The 15,028-nt window shown below is 38.2% G+C and overlaps 1 protein-coding gene across 1 annotated transcript in view; it reads left to right on the top strand.

Annotated features, from left to right (window-relative positions):
• The first annotated feature begins 1,224 nt into the window (after window positions 1–1,224).
• Window positions 1,225–15,028, top strand: part of SUV39H2 (SUV39H2 histone lysine methyltransferase) — a 46,237-nt gene continuing 32,433 nt past the window's right edge. Inside the window, exons 1-2 of the mRNA XM_066279138.1 lie at window positions 1,225–1,308; window positions 3,730–3,875. Of these exons, the coding sequence (XP_066135235.1) occupies window positions 1,278–1,308; window positions 3,730–3,875 (177 nt within the window). The 5' untranslated portion in view covers window positions 1,225–1,277. The remainder of the gene's footprint in view (window positions 1,309–3,729; window positions 3,876–15,028) is intronic.

Below are 15,028 nucleotides of genomic sequence, written 5' to 3'. Positions count from 1 at the left end.
TTTCCCATGGCTAGAAAGAAGTCTGAGGACATTTTGCGCTTTCGGCAAAGTGCTCAGAGACTGGTGAAATGTACCTTTATAATTGTTGAAATTGTATGATTTGTCATGTTGTTGTAATTTGTGTAATGTGCCTAATTTTCTTGTGCAGGAATAACTGTGCTTTAGATTATGAAGCGAGCAAAAGGGGTGGAATGTTGGTCAAATAAGTTTGTAAATATGATATATAGGTTGGCTCACTTATAGTTTGCATTGGGTGTGGGGGACAGGCTGTAAGCAAGCAGGGTTGTTATACCCTAAGGCTTAGTTTAAGACTAAGCCTTTCCCACCATAAGTGACTTTGTATCAGAGACTTCCTTGTTTGTATATTGGATTAAAGGTTTTGATTTCTACACTATAAAATGGGGCAGACTGGCAGCTTGCTTTCTCTCCGTTCCTGAGATTAGCATTAGAGGAGAGCAGAGAAAGTCCACGTGGAGGAGAGGAGAAGCAGCCAAGATGGCAGAGTGCTGAAGGAGAAGCCAGTTTGTGCAATTTGTGCAGAGAGGAGATGGGGAACAGAGGTGAATAAGGCTGGTGAGGTAGAAACCTTTGATTCTAGTAATCTCGGATGAGTCAGTGGTTTTGGGAGCCCTGAATGGAAAGGGAATTTTTTTCCCACTGTATGTTATTTCTCACCAGCCAGGTGTAAGCTAGGATTAAAGCTAATGGCCCACCAGTTCTTGGCTCCATTGTTTCATTACTATTTGTCTTTATCAAACACCAACCTGCATGAGCCAGGCGGCTACTGGCTTTACACCCTCCAAAACGGATCCCAACGTTCAGCCAATTTCATAGCCTGTGATCTATGTAGCCTGGGAGGAAACGTAATGTTTAGGAAGGCTCAGGTGGTTGAAGAACAAGCGCAGGAGCAAAATGCACCATATAGTTCTGCTGTTTGCTTTGAATTTTGTACAACGCACACGTAGTGCCTCTGTAAAAAAACTAAAACACGTGGAAAGGCCTGATAGAAGTACCCGTTGATTAGGTGACGAGCCCGCCAGAAAGCCACGGGCCAGCTCTCGGGCTCCCAAGCTACAGCAGGGGACCTAGCACGCACGCGCGCGCGCTGCGGAGGCGGTCGGCTCTGGCTACGTCAGCACGCCTCGCGAATTCCCGCCCCTTAGCCCGGCCCCTCACTCGCGAGGGGGCCGGCGGGGCGGGGAGCCGGCTGGGGGCGGGGTACCGACCGGTTTCGCTCTCTAGTCCGACCGCGCCAGTTTGAATGAAAGCTCCTCAAGATGGCGGCGGCTGGGGCCGAGTCGCGAGGAGGTGAGGGCTAGCGAGCGACGCCCCTCACTATTCTCGGTTCTCCAGGCAAACTCCCCAAGCCCGGGAGCGTGCCGCCACGCGCCGGTTCTGTCGAGCGCGGCGCCGCCTCCCGCCCTGCTGACAGCCGGGCCCCCAGAAGCGCGCCGCGGGCTTCACCCTCCCCAAGCCCCTGACCCTTCCCGCGGCCCGGACAGCTTGCTCCCTGGAGTCAGCCCTGCGCCCCAGCGGCCGAGATACCTTGGTGCCCGCGGCTCCTCCCGCCAGTGGCCGTATGGAGCTATTCCGACGGCCGCTGCCACTCCACTAATCTGGGGGCCCGAGTTCCCGTGGGCGCGCGCGTGGCTTCACTTCTTTGTGGTGGTTGGAGCGGGACGTTTAGTGTCCGGGTGGCTTTTTACCCGGCGGTAACCGGGAGCGCAGTAACTGAGGAAAGGAACAAATTAGGTCTGAAGTTTGACCGCTAAGAAAGGAAATACGTGAGGATACACCCCAGTTCGGCCGCACTAGGAAGTAAATTTCTCGTCGGAGATTCTCCTAGTAAATGGGCATTTGAGGACGTATCTACTCCCCCGGGGTCATTTTTATATTTACCTGGAACTTTGGTGGTATTTGCCTGGACGCCAAAGAATTAGGCACTGAACGTGTATGTATTCTTGTGAGCGCTTTGAAAGACTGGAACTTTCATTGCATTGTAGAATTTAAAGGTGCTTTCCAGGACTTTCCTCTCCACATAGATTATGAACTCTTTATCCCCCAGATTTTTTCCACTAGAGGTTATTGTGAGGTTTTTGTGGTGATAATGAAATGTTCAGTCTTTCAAAGGAATTTTTCTCTACAATATAGATCATCGAAATTATTATGGAGGATATTTTATATTCCTTTTTTAAATTTTTATTCATTCAATCGAGGGTGTGTGTCTTAACTCTTGTTACTTCAACTAGATGAAAATAGCAGAACGATAAATCGTCTGTAGTAGATATCCTGCAGGAACCTCTTTTGCATGTGATCAGCCTAATGAGGTTAATAAAACATCCTGAAGTTTTTGTAATGGAAAGGATTTAAGGGTTCATTTCTGTTCTACCACTCTTCTACACTCAAACCACCACTTCAAAGCAAGCAACCTCTTGCCCCCCAATTTTTTTTTTTTTTTAATATCCTTCACTTTCTTGATGGAGAATTATGAGCCCTTTCTAGTAAGGCCGGGGTGAGGGTTGGAAATCCTGCTTGGGGTTTCAAACAGTGAAATCCCTGTGAAGGATGGCTTAGCAAGAGCAGTTGTGGTCTCTACCTCAAAACACAAAAGTTGTCACCACTACCTTGGAGAGCTACCAAGTAAAGCTTGAGTTTACTGATAGATTTTGTTTGGTAACGCCAGTTTACTCTAACCTTCAGATTTTCTCAGTGAATTTGAAACCCAGAATGGTGAAAAATCTCATTACAGTCATATAGTTAAGTGGCCTGGCAAAGGCTGGGGCAGAGGACCTCTGATGCTCTGTAAGGCTTCCATAACACTAGCCATGAAACCAAGTTTATTACAGATTTCTGAACATCAGTTTGTGTTAACGAATTTTATTAGCAGTATGAGAACAGAAACTGGAGGGTAAAATCTGCTGCAGCACAATTAGGTACTGGCTACTGTAAGATTGATTATGAGTGTGTCTGATTTTTTTCAAGCTTGGTATATGGATCATGTAAATTGAATACTCTGTTTTGTAATTCTTGGCTTTAAAAAACAAGATGGGAAATAAGTATGACAATGATCAATATACTCTCCACTATTTTATTATAACTCTGGGATTTATTCACCATAGTAATAACATTGCAGCATGGGCAAAATAAGTAGAGTTAAAATTTCAAGCAGCATTGCATACTGGGAAAAGTAGGACATCTGATGTATATGCATGTAACTGTAGAACTATATTTCAGTTAGATCTCAGTTATCCAACGAAGAGAAAGGGGGAAGTGACTTTTTAAATTTTTAACAAATTATAAGATTGTTTTAAAATATAAGATATATTTCTAACAGTCTACATTTTATTAAAACAGCAATTATAGTCTATGTAGACTATAATGTAAAAGTCAAAAATATTATCCCATATGTCCTTTGCATCTTTGTGTAATCTTAGGAAAACTTATAGGTATGAAACATTTTGTTCAGGTTGGTTTAGTTGAAATTAACTGACATCAGTTAAACATGATAGGAACCCATGAGAAAGTACAAGAAGACCAATTTACCAAAGTATTTCTTTAATGCTTAATTTTGTCTTGATAACGCTAAAATGTTTTCTTGTCATGCTAATATTTAGTCCTGCAGAATTACTAGTAGAATGGGAATATAAAAGTCTTAAGTTTTTCCTTTTCCTTTTTTGTTTTAATTCAATAGCTATTTCATTAGTAAAGAGTTCTATTTTCTTATTGTAGCTTGGTGTGTGCCTTGCCTAGTTTCACTTGATACTCTTCAGGAATTATGTAGAAAAGAAAAGCTCACATGTAAATCGATTGGAATCACCAAAAGGAAGCTAAACAATTATGAGGTGGAATACTTGTGTGACTACAAGGTAGTAAAGGTAAGGCAAATTAGCCCCTTAAAAGAGACTTAATCAGACTTCAGTGTTTCATATATGTGTAAGATGAAAAGAACCTTAAAAGTAAGCAAAGCTCTTCTTAATGTTTAAAATTCAAAGTCATAAAATTTATATGTCCTGTCATCTATATTGCCAAATAACATTGAGAGCATTTTGAAGCGTAAAGTGTTCTTGCATCAGAATATTTTAAGGTGCTTATATCATTCTACATCCAACTCTTGATTATCTCCATGTGAGTTATCAGAGCAAATGTTTTTATCTGATTGGCTTCTCCTGGAACTCATTTTGTTCCTGAGTCATATTTCCCCACTATCATCTGAAATAAACTTAGAAATTCAAACCAGTTTTAGTGTTATTGAATCCTTCAAGAAGCATCACCATTTTTGTATTTCCTTTGATGATGTCAAGCTCCTGGTATTAGTGAGGTTCTGTGATGTAATAGACGCCTTTGTTAGGCGTCTTAAGACTTCAGCACACTTTTCTAGACTTTTTCTATTCCTGTTTCTTTTAAAAAATGACAGGGTTGTTCTAATAAGCTTTTTCAATCTAAATCTTACAATAAATTTTTGACTAATCACCTCTATAGTCTCCTCTCTCTCCAAGAACTCTGTTTTGGTCTTTAGTCTGTGAGTTCTACCAGATAATCAGGAATCTTGTTTAATTCTTTATTTTCCTTCAGATTCCATATCAATTCAGTCATTAAATCCAGTTATTCCTTTGAAGCATCCAACTTATTTTTGTATCACTGCTTTCCTCATTCTAGAATTTTATGATCAAGTATTTCACTGGCACTTTTCACAACAATCTTCAACCCCAAAATAGCCCAATCATTGGCCTTCACAGTTTATAAACCCTGGCCTGAACAATCTAGCTGAGAGTACCATGTAATCACACATATTGACTCCATTAAAGCGAACCAGTGACAGAATTCCAGGTCAATGCTTTATCCACTACACCACCACAGGCCAGGCTCTACTTGATAAGCTTTTTATTCTTTATTTCTATTTCTCATTCTCATCAGTTTTCCCAACTTTTATTACTTTTCTGGACTTCTTACTCTATCCCTCACCCTCTCATATTCAGCTGCAGACCTCTCCTGTCTCAGTGAAAACTAGGATCCCTCAAATATAAACTCTCAAATTATCTTCACACCAGTTATTTGTATCTTTGCTTATTTGTTGAGAGGTATAACCATTTGTCTTTTTTGTTATTCATCCCTTTAGGACTTAGCTTAATTTGTGATGTCTTTTTGTATTAAGCTCTCTCTTTCCACTGATTTATCTCAACTGATAAACCAATCCCTGTGACTGTTTTTATAACTGGCAGTTTGCACATCTTAATCCCTCCCTTTTTCACCCAACTTCCCAACCACCCCCCTCATATCAAGCAACCATCAGTTTGTTCCTATTAGCTATGAATTTGTTTCTGTTTTGTTTGTTCATTTATCTTATTTTTTGCATTCCACAGATAAATGAATTATATGGCATTTGTGTTTCTCCATCTGACTTAACTTAGCATAATGCCTTTTAGGTCCAACCATGTTGTTGCAAATGGCAAAATTTCATTTTTTTTTATGGCTAAGTAATATTCTATTGTATATATGTACCACATCTTTATCCATCTCCCTATTGATGGACACTTAGGTTGCTTCCTTATTTTGACTGTAGTAAATAATGCTTCAATGAAAATAGAGGTACATGTAGCTTTTTGAATTAGTGTTTTGGATTTTTTTTTCAAATACTCAGTATTTTGGATTTTTTTTTTCAAATACTCAGAAGTGGAACTGTTGTTTTATATGATAGTTCTAGTTTTAATTTTTTAAGGAACCTTCATACTGTTTTCCACAGTGTCTGCACCAATTTACAATCCCACTAACAATGTACAAGGGATCCCTTTTCTCCACATCCTCCTCAACACTTGATGATAGCTAGTCTGACAGGTTTGAGGTAATAATTCATTGTGGTTTTAATTTGCATTTCCCTGATGATTAGTGGTGTTGAGCATCTTTCATATTGTTCTTTTTGGAGAACTGTCTATTCAGGTCCTATGCCCATTTACTAATCAGATTTTTTTGAGGTGGGGGAGGGTTGTTTTATGAGTTCCTTCTATATTTTGGATATTTACCCCTTATTGGATGTTTCATTGGCAAACATCTTCCATTCAGTAGACTGTCTTTTCATTTTGTTGATGGTTTCCTTCACTGCAGAAATTATTTAGGTTGATATAGTCCCATTTGTTTATTTTTTTCTTTTGTTTCCCTTGCCGGAGGAGACACATCCAAAGATGTATTGCTAAGAGCAGTGTCAAAGAGTGTACATCTTATGTTTTCTTCTAGGAGTTTTACAGTCTCGAGTCTTATGTTTCAGTCTTTAACACATCTTGTAAATGGTATATGAAAGTGACCCAATTTCATTCATTTGCATGTATCTATCAAGTTTTCTCAATACAACTTATTGAAGGGACTGTCTTTCTCCTGTTGTGTATTCTTGCCACCTCTGTCATAGGCATGGGTTTATATCTAGGCTCTATTCTGTTTCATTGATTTTTGTGTTTTTCTTAATGCCAGTACTATGCTATTTTGATTACTATGTATAGCCTTGTAGTATAGTTTGGTATCAGAAAGTATGATACTTCTTTGTTCTTTTTCCTTAAAAATGGCTTTGGATATTTGGGGTCTTTTTTTATTCCAAATTAATTTTAGGATTATTTGTTCTAGTTCTGTGAAAATGCCGTTGGTATTTTCATAAGGATTGCATTGAATATGTAAATTGCTTTGAGTAGTATGACATTTTAACAGTGTCAGTCTTCCTATACATGAGCACCATATAGCTTTCCATTTATTTATATTTTCTTCAATTTCTTCTTTTGGTATCTTACAGTTTTCCAAGTACAGATTTTTTTACCCCATAGATTAAATTTATTTCAAGGTACTTTACTGTCTTTCATACAATTGTAAATGAGGTTGTTTTCTTAATTTCTCTTTCAATAGTTTAGTGTACAAAAATACAGCCCATTTCTGAGTTAATTTTGTATCATGCTCCTTTACTGAATTTATTGATTAGTTCATACAGTTTCTTGGTGGATTCTTTATGGTTCTCTGTGTAGTATGTCATCTGCCAATAATGACATACAGGTGAATTTTATCAGACATTCAAAGAATTTTAATACCAATTTTTTAAAAACTATTTCACAAAATTGAAGAGGAGGGAACGTTGCCTACCTCATTTTACAAGGTCAATATTACACTAATACCAAAACCAAACTTAAGACATGACACAAAAGAGAAAATTATAGGCCATTGTCCCTCTTGGACATACATGCAAAATCCTCAAGAAACAAGAAAAATCTCAATCTAATACAATTTTATTTCTTTCCATTTCATATGCATTTTATTACTTGTCTAATTGCTGTGGCTAGGATCTTCAGTAGTATGTTGAATGGACATTCTTGTCCTGTTCCTGATTTTAAAAAGTTTTCACCTTTTTATCATTGAGTATGATGTTAGCTGTGTGTTTGTCACATATGGCCTTTATACTGTTGAGTATGTTCCTTCTATCCCTACTTTGCTGGGATTTTTATCATAAATGGATGTTGAATTTTGTCAAATGTTTTTCCTGCATCTGTTGATGTGATCATATGATTTTTGTACTTTATTTTGGTTATGTGGCATGTACCATGTTGATTTGCAGATTGAACCAGCCTTGCTGGTTTATTATCTTTTTAACGTATTGCTGAATTCAGTTTGCTAATTTATTACTAAGAATTTTTGCATCTATGTTCAACAGGGGTATTGGCATATAATTCTCTTTTTTTTTATAATGTCTTATTAGTCTGGTTTTTTAATCTAATTTTTATTAATTTTAATGTAGTGACACTGATAAATCAGGGTACATATGTTCCGAGAAAACATCTCCAGATTATTTTGACCTTTGATTATGCTGCATACCCCTTACCCAAAGTCAAATTGTCTTCTGTCACCTTTTATCTGGTTTTCTTTGTGCCCCTCCCCTCCCCCTCCCCCCTCCCTCTCCTTCCTCACCCCCTCCCCACCCCTCCACCCCACCCCCTGTTACCGTCACACTCTTGTCCATGTCTCTGAGTCTCATTTTCATGTCCCATCTATGCATGGGTTCATATAGTTCTTAGTTTTTTCTGATTTACTTATTTTATTCCGTATAATGTTATCAAGGTCCATCCATATTATTGTAAATGATCCGATGTCATCATTTCTTATGGCTGAGTAGTATTCCATAGTATATATGTACCAAAGCTTTTTAATCCACTCGTCCTCTAACGGACACTTGGGCTGTTTCCAGATCTTCGCTATTGTGAACAATGCTGCTATAAACATGGATGTGCATTTCTCCTTCTGAAACCATTCTATGGTGTTCTTGGGGTATATTCCTAAAAGTGGTATGGCTGGGTCAAAAGGCAGTTCGATTTTCAATTTTTTGAGGATTCTCCATACTGTTTTCCACAGAGGCTGCACCAGTCTGCATTCCCACCAGCAGTGTAGTAGGGTTCCCCTTTCTCCACATCCTCACCAGCACTTATTCTGTGTTGTTTTGATGATGAGCTCCATTCTGACTGGTGTGAGGTGATATCTCATTGTGGTTTTAATTTGCATTTCTCTAATGATTAGTGATGTTGAGCAATTTTTCATATGCCTATTGGCCATCTGTATGTCCTCTTTGGAGAAGTGTCTATTCATTTCTTTTGCCCATTTTTTGATTGGATTGTTTGTCTTTCTGGTGTTGAGATTTTCAAGTTCTTTATAAATTTTGGTTATTAACCCCTTAGCAGATGTACTGTCAAATATGTTCTCCCATTGTGTAGTTTGTCTTTTAATTCTGTTCTTATTGTCTTCGGCTCTGCAAAAGCTTTTTAGTTTGATATAATCCCATTTGTTTATTTTGTCTTTTATTTCCCATGCCCATGGAGATAAATCAGCAAATGTATCGCTGCGAGAGATGTTGGAGAGCTTACTGCCTATGTTTTCTTCTAAGATGCTTATGGTTTCACGCCTTACACTTAAGTCTTTTATCCATTTTGAGTTTATTTTTGTGAATGGTGTAAGTTGGTGGTCTAGTTTCATTTTTTTGCAGGTTGCTGTCCAATTTTCCCAACACCATTTGTTGAAAAGGCTGTCTTTACTCCATTGTATTTCCTTACCTCCTTTGTCAAATATCAGTTGTTCATAAAAGTGTGGGTTTATTTCCTGGTTCTCAGTTTTGTTCCATTGATCTATGTGCCTGTTCTGATGCCAGTACCAGGCTTTTTTGAGTACAATGGCCTTGTAGTATAGCTTGATATCAGGAAGTGTGATACCTCCCCCTTTATTCTTCTTTTTTAAGATGGCTGAGGCTATTCGTGTTCTCTTTTGGTTCCATATAAATTTTTGGAATATGTGATCTATATCTTTAAAGTATGTCATTGGTATTTTAATTGGTATTGCATTGAATTTATAAATTGCTTTGGGTAATATAGACATTTTAATGATGTTTATTCTTCCTAACCATGAGCATGGTATATGCCTCCACTTGTTTGTATCTTCCTTGATTTCTTTTATCAATGTTTTATAATTTTCCAAGTATAAGTCTTTAGTCTCCTTGGTTAAATGTACTCCTAGGTACTTTGTTTTTTGGGTTGTAATAGTGAAGGGGATTGTTTCCTTAATTTCTCTTTCTGACTGTTCATTGTTGGTGTATAAAAATGCCTCTGATTTCTGGGTATTAATTTTATATCCTGCCACCTTGCTGAATTCATTTATTGGGTCCAGTAGTTTTTTGACTGAGACTTTAGGATTTTCTATATACAATATCATATCATCTGCAAATAATGATAGCTTTACTTCTTCTTTTCCAACTTGAATGACTTTTATTTCTTCTTCTTGTCTGATTGCTGTGGCTAGGACTTCCAGGACTATGTTGAATAAGAGTGGTGAAAGGGGGCACCCCTGCCTTGTTCCTGATCTTAAGGGGATTTCTTTTATTTTTGCCCATTGAGTATGATGTTGGTTGTGGGTTTGTCATAGATGGCTTTTATCATGTTGAGGTATGTTCCCTGTATTCCCACTTTGTTGAGAGTTTTGATTATGAATGGGTGCTGGATTTTATCAAATGCTTTCTCTGTATCTATTGAAATTATCATTTGGTTTTTCTCCTTCCTTTTTTTTTTATGTAATGAATCACATTGATTGATTTGCAAATATTGTACCAGCCTTGCCTCCCCAGAATAAATCCCACTTGATCATGGTGAAGGATTTTTTCCATATATTGTTGGATCCGGTTTGCTAATATTTTGTTGAGGAAATTTTAGCATCTATATTCATCAGGGATATTGGCCTATAATTTTCTTTCTTTGTGTTGTCTTTGCCTGGTTTTGGAATCAGAATTATGCTCGCCTCATTAAAGGAGCTTGGAAGTCTTCCTTCCTCTTGAATTTTTTGAAATAGCTTGAGAAGGATAGGAGTTAGTTCTTTTTTGAATATTTGGTAGAATTCACTTGTGAAGCCATCAGGCCCAGGACTTTTCTTTGTTGGGAGTTTTTTGATTACTGTTTTGATCTCATTTGGCGTAATTGATCTGTTTAGGTTTTCTGATTCTTCCAGATTGATTTTTGTAAGATTGTATGCTTCAAGGAATTTGTCCATTTCATCTAGGTAGTCTAGTTTTTTGGCATACAGTTCTTCATAGTATTTTCTTACAATCCTTTGTATTTCTGTTGTGTCAGTTGTTATTTCTCCTCTCTCATTTCTAATTTTATGTATTAGAGTCTTCTCTCTCTTTTTCTTGGTGAGTTTAATTCAGCGATTCTCAACCTGTGGGTCGCGACCCCAGCGGGGTCGCCTAAAGCCATGGGAAAATACATAATGCATATTAGGTATTTACATTCCGAATCATAACTGTAGCAAAATTACAGTTATGAAGTAGCCACCAAAATTATTTTTGGTTTGGGGTCACCGCAACATGAGGAACTGTATTGCGGGGTCACGGCATTAGAAAGGTTAAGAACCACTGGTCTAGTTAAAGGTTCATCAATCTTGTTTACCTTTTTAAAAAAGCTCCTAGTTTCATTGATCCTCTGAATTGTTTCTTTAGTCTCTATGTCATTTATTTCTGCTCTGATCTTTATTATTTCCTTCCTACTACTACATTTGGGCTTTACTTGCTGTTCTTTTTCTAGTTCTTTTAGATGCAGGGTTAAGTTGTTTATTTGAGCTTTTTCTAGCTTCTTAAAGTGTGCCTGTGGTGCTATGAACTTCCCTCTCAGTACTGCTTTTGCTGTGTCCCATAAATTTTGAGTTGTTATATGCTCATTATCATTCGTTTCTAGGAATTTTTTTATTTCTTCTTTGATCTCATTCTTAATCCATTCATTATTTAACAACCTGCTATTTAGTTTCCATGTGTTTGAGAATTTTTGAACTTTTTTGTAGTGATTGATTTCTAGTTTCATGCCATTGTGATCAGAGAAAGTGCTTGATATGATTTCAATCTTCTTAAATATTTTGAGACCACCTTTGTGCCGTAACATGTGGTCTATCCTAGAGAATATACCACGAGCACTTGAAAAGAATGTGTATTTTGCTGCTTTAGGGTGAAAGGTTCTGAAGATATCTATTAAATCAAGTTGATCTAGTATGTCCTTTAAGTCTACTGTTTCTTTGTAATTTTCTTTCTTGAGGATCTATCTAGTGATGTTAGTGGGGTATAAAATCCCCTATTATTATAGTGTTGCTATTGATCTCACTCTTTATATCCATCAAAGTCTGCTTTATATATTTAGGTGCTCCTATATTAGGTGCGTAGATATTTATAATAGTTATATCTTCCTGTTGGATTGCTCCCTTTATCATTATGTAGTGGCCTTCTTTATCTTTTACTTTTTTTTTTTATTTTTTACTTTATCTTTTTCTTTGTTTTAAAGTCCATTTTGTCTGATGTAAGTATTGTCACCCTTGCTGTTTTTTCATTTCCGTTTTCATGAAATGTTTTTTCCCATCCTTTTACCTTCAACCAATGTGCATCTTTTGTTTTAAGGTGTGTCTCTTGTAGATAGCATATGTACGGATCCTGTTTTCTTATCTATGCAGCTACCCTATGTCTTTTGATTGGATCATTTAATCCATTTATATTTAAGGTTATTATTGATATGTAGTTGTTTATTGCCATTTTATTCTTTAAAGCTGTATTCCTCTTTTGCTATATTCTTTTCCCACTTTGATCTGTTTACACCATGCCCCTTATCATTTCCTGCAGCATTGATTTGGTTGTAATGAATTCCTTGAGTTGTTTTTTTGTCTGGGAAGCTTTTTATTTCTCCTTCAATTTTATTTATTTTTATTTTTTTATTTTATTTTTTGTATTTTTCCAAAGCTGGAAACGGGGAGAGACGGTCAGACAGACTCCCGCATGCGCCCGACCGGAATCCACCTGGCACGCCCACCAGGGGGCGACACTCTGCCCTCCGGGGCATCGCTCTATTGTGACCAGAGCCACTCTAGTGCCTGGGGCAGAGGCCAAGGAGCCATCCCCAGTGCCCAGGCCATCTTTGCTCCAATGGAGCCTCGCTGCGGGAGGGGAAGAGAGAGACAGAGAGGAAGAGAGGGAGGGGTGGAGAAGCAGATGGGCACTTCTCCTGTGTGCCCTGGCCGGGAATCGAACCTGGGACCCCTTGCACGCCAGGCCGACACTCTACCACTGAGCCAACCGGCCAGGGCCTCCTTCAATTTTAAATGATAGCCTTGCTGGATAAAGTAGTCTTGGCTGTAGGTTCTTGTTCTGCATTACTTTGAATATTTCTTGCCATTCCCTTCTGGCCTCAAGTGTTTCTGTTCAGAAGTTTGATGTCTTCCTTATGGGGGCTCCTTTTTTGGTGCTAGCCTTTTTTTTTTCTAGCAGCTTTTAATATTTTCTCTTTATCACTTAGCTTTGGTATTTTAATTATGATGTGTCTTGGTGTAGGTTTATTTGGGTTTCTCTTTAGTGGAGTTTTCTGTGCTTCTTGAACTTGTGAGAGTTTCTCCTCCATTAATTTAGGGAAGATCCAGCTATGATATGCTTGAACAAAGTCTCTATCCCTTGTTCTTTCTCTTCTTCTTCAGGAACCCCTATAACGCGGATGTTATTTCTCTTTATGTTGTCACAGAGCTCTCTAAGAGTTTCCTCAGACTTTTTGAGTCTCTTGTTTTTTCTTCTCTGCTTTCATGCCTTCATTCCAGTTGTCCTCCAACTCGCTGATTTGATCCTCAGCTCTATCCATCCTGTTTTTAATTCCTTCCATTGTGGTCTTCATTTCTGATATTGTATTTGTCATCTCTGACTAATTCTTTTTTAATATTTGAATATCCTTTTTTATACTTGCTATTTCTTTAGGTGTTCGTGATGACCATCCATTGTTGTTCTAAGATCCCTGAGCATCCTTACAATCATTATTTTGAACTCCGCATCCGGAAGTTTGATTATTTCCATATCACTCAGTTCATCTCCTGAAGGTCTCTCTTGTGGTTTCATTTGGATTGCACTTCTCTGTCTTCTCATTATATCTGTGTGTTTGGGTATTTTCTTTGTAGAACTGGTTGAGTCTAGGCTTGGTGTTGTCTGCCTCCAGTTTCCATTTGTGTTGTTTCTAAGTCTTCTTCAGTTGGCATCAGCTATTATTTGTAATCCACTTTAGGATTTGGGCTGCTTTGAAGTCTTGATTGTCTTGTTTGCTGATCTCAGCAGGGGGCTTCCTTGAAACTGTATCCAGGAAATGCGGTGGGTATGACCTGAGGCTCTGAAGTTCTCTTCTGCCAGTTAATCTCTGGGGGCGGGTTGCTTTCTCAGCTTCAGTAGGGGGAGGTGTATCTCAGATCTCCATGGATACCTGAGTTACTGCCCCTCCTCCCCACTTCTTGTTTTCAGCTGTGTCTTGTTGTGCTGATTGGAGCTGGAGAGATGTCTGTACCTCTGTGACCTGGAAGTACTTTTGTATTTTGCTTTGTGGAAGGATCATCCCCTCCCCCAGTTATGGCCACCTCCAGCACTGAATGAGTCAGCTTTTCAGGTCATCACCTATATTCCTCTCCCCCTCACCATCCGTCTCTCTCTCTCTCTCCTTTCTTCTTGGAATAGAAGTGGGCCTCTTCAACACACCTCGTTCCCTGGTCGCCAGGCAAGTGGCTGTGAGCAGTATTTACTGCTCTTTTCCTTGGAGTGAGAGCCTAGCCTCACCGCCCCCCTCTGTTCCAGTAAGCAGGGGAGATTCAGGCACTCTCTACCAGGTTTGTTGTGGCTTCTTCTTTGCTCCTTGGTTTTTGAGAGCTGTTCTTGTAGTCCAGATTTGGTTTTTCACACTGATTGTTCATAAATTAGTTTATAATCCAGTTCGGTGGTGTGAGCTGGGAGTCTGTGCGTTTGCCTACACTGCTGCCATCTTCAGGTCTCTTAGTCTGGTTTTGATATTAGAATAATAATAGGTTCACAAAATGAATTAGGGAGCCTTCGTTCAATTTTTTGTAATACTTTGAGGACAGATTAAATCTTTGAATGTTTGGTAAAATTCACCTATGTAGCCATCTGGTCAAGGACTTTTGTTTGTTGGGAGGTTTTTGATTACTGGTTAGATTTCATTAGTAATTACCAGTCTGTTCAGGATTTTTTTTTCTTCTTGATTCAGCCTTGGAATTTGTATGTTTTAGGAATTTATCCATTTCATTCAGATTGTGCAATTTGTTGGCATATAATTGTTGGTTCTGTTTTCTTAAAATCTTTTGTATTTTTGTGGTGTCAGCACTTCTCTTTTGTTTCTGATTTTATTTATTTGGATCCTGTCTTTTTCTTGATTAGTCTGGTTAAAGGTTTATCAATCTTGTTTATCTTTTTGAAGAACCAGCTCTTGGTTTCATTGTTTGTTTTTTTTTCTCTCTCTCTATTTTCTCTATTTTCACTCTAATCTTTATTATTTTCTTCCTTCTACTTTGGGTTTTGTTCTTTTTTTAGTTTCTATAGGTATAAGGTTAAATTGAGATTTTTCTTGTTTCTAGAGGTAAGCCTATTAATTCTATTAATTGCACTCTCACAACTACTTTGGCTGTGTCTCGTAGATTTTGGGTCATTGTGTATTCATTTCCATTTGTCTCAGGTATCTTT

Source organism: Saccopteryx bilineata, chromosome 5 (genome assembly GCF_036850765.1).
Source record: "Saccopteryx bilineata isolate mSacBil1 chromosome 5, mSacBil1_pri_phased_curated, whole genome shotgun sequence".
NCBI classification, from domain to species: Eukaryota; Metazoa; Chordata; class Mammalia; order Chiroptera; family Emballonuridae; genus Saccopteryx; species Saccopteryx bilineata.
This window is presented reverse-complemented; position numbering and strand designations above follow the sequence as displayed.